This window comes from Dipteris shenzhenensis, chromosome 7 (assembly GCF_047967505.1).
Source record: "Dipteris shenzhenensis isolate YYH24624 ecotype China chromosome 7, Dip_SZ_1.0, whole genome shotgun sequence".
Lineage (NCBI taxonomy): Eukaryota > Viridiplantae > Streptophyta > Polypodiopsida > Gleicheniales > Dipteridaceae > Dipteris > Dipteris shenzhenensis.
In genome coordinates this window covers 39,258,406-39,264,405 of record NC_141602.1, presented here as the reverse complement: position 1 = coordinate 39,264,405, position 6,000 = coordinate 39,258,406, and the positions used below count along the sequence as shown (strand labels likewise).

Here is a 6,000-nt window from a genome sequence, read left to right as displayed (position 1 = left end):
GGAGAAATGCAAGACTCGCGACCCGGGCAGAAGGTGAGCGGAGAAAGGAGAGCGAATCTAAGCGAGGGCATGTCAATGGAGCAGAGCAGGAGCTGAGGGGGGCTCAAGGAGCTCAGAGAGAGAGAGAGAGAGAGAGACACACACACACACAGAGAGAGAGAGAGAGAGCGAGGTGTAAACACAAAATTAAGGACAATTGACTTCCCTTGAAGAGAAACCTCCACTACGTCTCTTGGCTGATGGGTAAGGAAAGCCAAAAAATGAAAAATCAGCACAGCTAGGACTTTGTACATCTTGTTCACTCTGATTAATGCAATGCTCTTATGCTAACAATAGGCATTGCAGCATTAGCAAGCTAAATTAAGGTTGGCATAAGAGGGTTTCCATTAGTACAAGAAAAGAGAGTATCAAAAGAGCTTTGAAAAAAGAAAATTCAAAAAGTTATTGAGCAATATGGGCTTTATTTTTTCCTGAAAGACCCTATAATATCAACCCTGACCTTCGGTCCCTTTTTGATTAACATCTTCATTCCTTCTGTGAGCTTTTGCCCAACTGATTCAAGCCTTGATAAATGCTGATTCCCCTTTTGAAGATGTTTATATTATAACCCATTAGTATGTTCTCTGCGTTGCTTGCAGCATACTCAATTTTCTATGCCCAAACCAATGTTTTGCTGTCTTGTTCGTTTTGCCCAATATCTTGATCTAATAATGCCCAGAAGGTTTAATTTTTTGGAATGAGAATTGAAGGGATTGCAAGTACACATGGAGCCTTAACCGAAAGAATTAGCCCAGGTGAAGGAATGATGGCTAGTGAGAAAATGGAATGAATTGATAAGGAGAGGTACAAGATTCAAGAAGTAAAGAAATAGATGTAGGCTTTGCTACAGCAGGTACAAGGCTGGGATGTCAACAGCTTTACAATGATAAGCAGACATTTGGCAAATTTCTTGCGAGTGCACATATTTAAAGGAACAAGAACCTTATACTTTTACAGCATCTAGTTTTTGTATAAGCACACAGACTGATCTAGCTGGCCTGATACTGACGTGGCATACACTGCATTTGTAGAGAGACTGCATACCTCCAAATATAATTATAAATCTTAATTACATCAGGTTTACTAGATGTCACCCAACCCTAAGACAAACCTTTTTAAGTCGGTGCTTTTCCCGCACCCAGAAGTTAATATACAGAGCAGAGTATATCAACCAGTCTTAGTAGCACATAAATCTGTTTTGCTTCAGAGGGAAGACCTGTCGAGGCTAGTTGCATCCTTCGATAATGTTTCAACTTGCGACTTTTCCACCATGGCCTGTTCCTGGAAACCTAAGCAGTTTCTTGATATGAAAGCTGCAGGAGTTTTCAGAAAAGACAATCGAAACAGATTCGTGCCATTCCTGTTTGGGGCAACAGAATCAACAGCTCCTGAATCTGGGACGATCGAAGACGTTGAGCCACCCCCCATCATAAATCGATATGCAACTTTACTTGCAGAAACAATCTCTGTCTTTGCCTGCCGAAGCTGCACAAATCTAAATTCATCAATCCCTGAAGAGAATTGAATAAGTTAACAACCACAAAAGGTCTCAAGTTCTTAATCAACAGCATATCCTGACCCGTTTTATTGTAGTTTCTGCAACTTCCACTGCAGCATCCCCAGCATGCGCAAAGCGGTTCACCCAGGCTATCACAGCAAAAACCACAATTTAATCCACTATCAACTGCACCTCAATCCACCAGACAAATAAGCAGGCACCAAGACAATCCCATATAGTTTCAAGTTTCTTCTAGCCATATACAGACAAAAGCAAGTAAAACCAAAAACAAGATATATTCAAGGTAAACCAACTACCTCAATGCTCATCCTCAACCCTCTCATCCTATGGTTGGCAGGATCCCCTTTTGTCTCGAAAAATCCGTGGCATTTGGCTTCCTTAGGCTCACACCTTTGGATCATCGTCCTCCCCAGTGTAGGCAATGGAGAAATTATTATCTCCCATTCCTTGTGCCATAGGTGGAACCAAAGGCTTTTTGATGGCATCAAAGGTGAGGCAAAAGTAAAACCATTCTAGCCACACATGATGTTAACCTTGTTCACTTTCCTGCATTTTTGGCAGAGGTTCCTTTCCATTTGATGTCAGATACTCCAAAAGAGGCATTGTGGGTCCTCACTTTCAGTCCATTCTGTTTTCGGTGGCATCTATAAATGAACCCCTGGTCAGCCTTTTTCACTCTAGATCCTTTGAGGCCTGGACTACAGTCTAGGATTGCTGATGCCATCGAGCACATTGCAGAGAAAGTCTTTAAATGGGTAAAGCGCAGGCCACACACATTCTACTCCCATGCAATCACAAACCCAAACCCTCAAGTTCTCTACATAGTCGGCCACTCAGGGTCGCACTTACTCAAGCAACGGATGCCATCTTGGGAGCACGATGGTGGCACCAGTTCGAAGTCCAACCAAATTATCAGCACCAAGGCTTGGATGTCAAAATCCCAAGCCATGGGGCCAAGTTCATCTGTTGGAGTAAGGGTGTTCCCACCTTGACCTTTGATATCAATCTTTCAAGGGGTTCGAGACCGGCGCCAGCAAGCTACAGTATTACAGCTGGATATAGTATTACAGCAAGCAACAGGGTTACAGCAAGACCGGGATGCCTCTCTCACACCCAGTCTTCTCCGCCCCTATCACCTATATGCACCGAGAAAAAACACAGGGAGCCTCATCCTAGAATATTAATCCACAACACATATTCGTAACAGAAGATAGGACCAAATTCAGGCATTCAGTACCTGCAGATCAGGATTCATGAGTTTAGCAATCATTTCCAGATTCATGAACCAGGCATTCGGATCAGGATTTATCATCCCGATATACCACAGATAGTCACCTCCACCACAAGGGAGTCCCCTTTTATACCCTAGTTCGAGTTTCAGCAAAAGGGGATGTCACGAGCATCCACAAGCCGTGGCCATGCTAGCTAGTGCCAACGCAGGCAGCCAGGCCAACTGCCATACAAGCATCCGTACAGCCATGCAGGCAGCCTTGTGTAGTCAGCAATCAGCACACAACCAACACCACCTCATCGCAGGACATTTTCGTTTCTCTTCAAGAGTCAACGTTGACTTTTTGACCACCCTGGTCAACAGTAGGCGTTGACCAGCCGGCCAAGGTCAATGCTCGACGTTGACCAAATCGGTCAGATTGACCTAACAGCTATAACAGGGCAGCCTTCGGCCCTCAATCTTCATCCCACAGTTGGGCATCACAGCGTCAGAATAGCAGCAACAAGGCCTCCCGTAGCAGACCAGCAGGACAGCCTCAACCTCTTCAAGGATCTGGTGAGGATTTACCTCCTCTAGGTAGTCGAGTTTTGCAGTGAGGGTTTCAGCCCCCATGTCCTGTACTCCATTATATGTCTCAAACTTGACATGAGAACCACCATCCTTAAATTCTTTATATACATTTGATGTTGGCTGTCCCAAAGATGGCTGTATTTTTGCAGCATTCCCTTCACTAGGGAGAGCCATGCTTGGCTGAACATTAGGCATGGGAGCATGTGATGTGGCTTGCATGCCTGGCTGCATTCACACATTGTCATACATGGCTTGCTTTCTATGCCCAATTGGCGGTGAAATCAACATAGCATCAAAGATAGAATTTGTACCAAAATATTCAAGTTGCTGCCTCAAATATGGCTGAGGTGGCTGAGCCACATTTATGGAATGCACATTATTATTTTGAGTAGAAGTACCCAAACCAAGGCCTTGTCTGGCTGCTCATACTGTTGCATTGCCTGTACTTTTTGTACCTCTTTCTCAAGTGCTCTTTTGGGAGATTCCTCTCTCTTGGAAGTCACTTTCTTAGTCATTTTTGATGGCTGTCCCTCATGGGAAACTGATGCATGAGTGTGCTGTCCGCCATGAGAAGTTGATGCATGTGTGTACTCACTCTTTCCGTGCTTGTGCTTTCTTGATTTCTTCTTCTTCTTGGCATTTGTTTGCACAATCTGAGCCAAGTTTTGAGTCAGCTAAGTCAAAGCAGTCACTGCACTTGCAAGCTGTGCATTCAACATAGTAGCATCATCTAACTCATTGCTAGAACTAGTATCACCATTGAGCTGAGTTGTAGGTTCATGTGTGGCATGCTCAAAAGGCATTTGTTATGCTCCCTGCAGCTATACACTAGCTAGATCATTAAGGCTTTCCTACCTTCTCCTTTGAGGAGTTATGGAGCTCTCTTGCTCATGGGTACTCACCGTGTTTATGGCTGTAATATTCAGCTGTCAAAAAGTGCAGCAAAGATATCCTTCCACCAAAATACCGAGGCCCACCTCTTGAGGAAGAGTGTGTGGTATCCCAGCAATGGAACTAATGAAACCAGCCTCTAATCACTCAGAGGGCAGTGGAACTAAACCTTTAATCACTTCCACACTTATTTACAGCTCACAAAGCAAGCTGCACTCTCTTTGAGTGGTTTCCGGATGGCATTCACAAAGCTTTTCAAAGCTCTGAAATAAAATCAGCAAAGTACCCAACCAAAGAATGACTCATGTAACACTACCTAAGCACCTGTGAACCAAGAAAGAGGTGGCACACGAAGCCAACCAATAGCTTATGGCAAAAAGAAATTGCAGCATCAAAATCACAACTCACCAAGCCCTAAAAACTTGAACCAAGTCCTCAATCCCCAAGAGGACATAGTAGCCAATGCCCAATTGCATTCTCAGCCAAAGAGGAGTGCAAAGGCATGAAGAAAGAGCATTTACAAGAGCCGACCAGCAAGAATTCCACTGAAAAATGCAAAAAGAAGCACTTCTGTCGTGAAGAAGTGGGAGTTCTTGGGCTCAAAAGAAGCGTGCTTCAAAGAGGAATGCATTGAGAAGGTTTTGGAAAAGTTTCATCGCCGTAAAGTCCTCCAAAACTGAGAAAAACCAGTCAACCAGTGCGTGGGACCACTCGAAATTCAACAAAAAGCTGTAGCTTTGCAAGAGGAGAGGCCAAGGAGGCTATAGAAGCAAAAAGGTCCAGAAAAAGCCACTTTTGCAAATTCGACCAGCAAAAGAAGTGCTCAGCTCTGCCCGTTCTGCCAAACGCACAGAGGGAAAAGCATATCACTACGAAGGGGAGGCAGAGACGAAGCCATCGGGCCAAACGAAAGTCGAGGAATCCAAACGGGTAAGGAGTTATGAAGAAAAATGGAATTCAGCTGAAGGCGGCTGAAAAACCAGTCCAAAATCTCAACAAAGGGAGAAGATGAGAGAGAAAACCACACACGTGAAGTTCAGAAGACCCAAGAAGGTCCAGGAATCGCAAAGGAGCATGTTGAAGGCACTAGAGCCACCTGGAACTCTAGGGGGAGCCACTGAAGATACATGGCCCTCTAGGGAGCCCATTAAAAATGCCACGTCATCATTTCCCAACAACCACTCTTTTAATTCCTTGGAATGCCTTTGGGCCTAGGGATTAATTACACTTATGTGCTAGGCACCATGCCGCGTTTAATTACACATTATTAAGCCCACGATTGGTATAGATCTAGACCAGAGTAGACTAGATCGCCATAGAGGGGACGCTTTGAATCTCCCTAAGTTGCCAATCTAAGCCATGCCCGAAATTCCCGACTAGTACGTACTCGGAGTCAGTCCCTACGCTCACATACGGTTTCACATCATCACATTACCTGAAACCTAACGTTCATCAGTTCAATAAGCTGACTTCAGAGTGTTCAAAGGCATTGCCGATTGTTCAGTGGGCAGATAGCACATGATTTGATTTCTCACACACATGCCATCATTGTAAAGCCTATTCGGCTATTTTCACGGCATTGTGCACATCATTTCAACCTTGTTAAGCCTCTTGGCTATTCCCGGCATCATTTGTCACAAGCCTTGTAATTCAGATCATTTTTATTTATTGCAGTTCTATCTTCACCGACAGTTCAGATTTCACTTGGCACAGTCAATGTTTTGCAGTTGATTCATGCAGTGATTCTCAC

The 6,000-nt window shown here is 44.3% G+C and overlaps 1 protein-coding gene across 1 annotated transcript in view; it reads right to left on the bottom strand.

Moving 5' to 3' along the window:
- Positions 1–1,100: 1,100 nt before the first annotated feature.
- LOC147900325 (deSI-like protein At4g17486) overlaps positions 1,101–6,000 on the bottom strand; it is a 38,375-nt gene continuing 33,475 nt past the window's right edge. Inside the window, exons 3-4 of the mRNA XM_087377333.1 lie at positions 1,619–1,686; positions 1,101–1,524 (exon numbers count right to left, since the gene is read on the bottom strand). Of these exons, the coding sequence (XP_087233459.1) occupies positions 1,243–1,524; positions 1,619–1,686 (350 nt within the window). The 3' untranslated portion in view covers positions 1,101–1,242. The remainder of the gene's footprint in view (positions 1,525–1,618; positions 1,687–6,000) is intronic.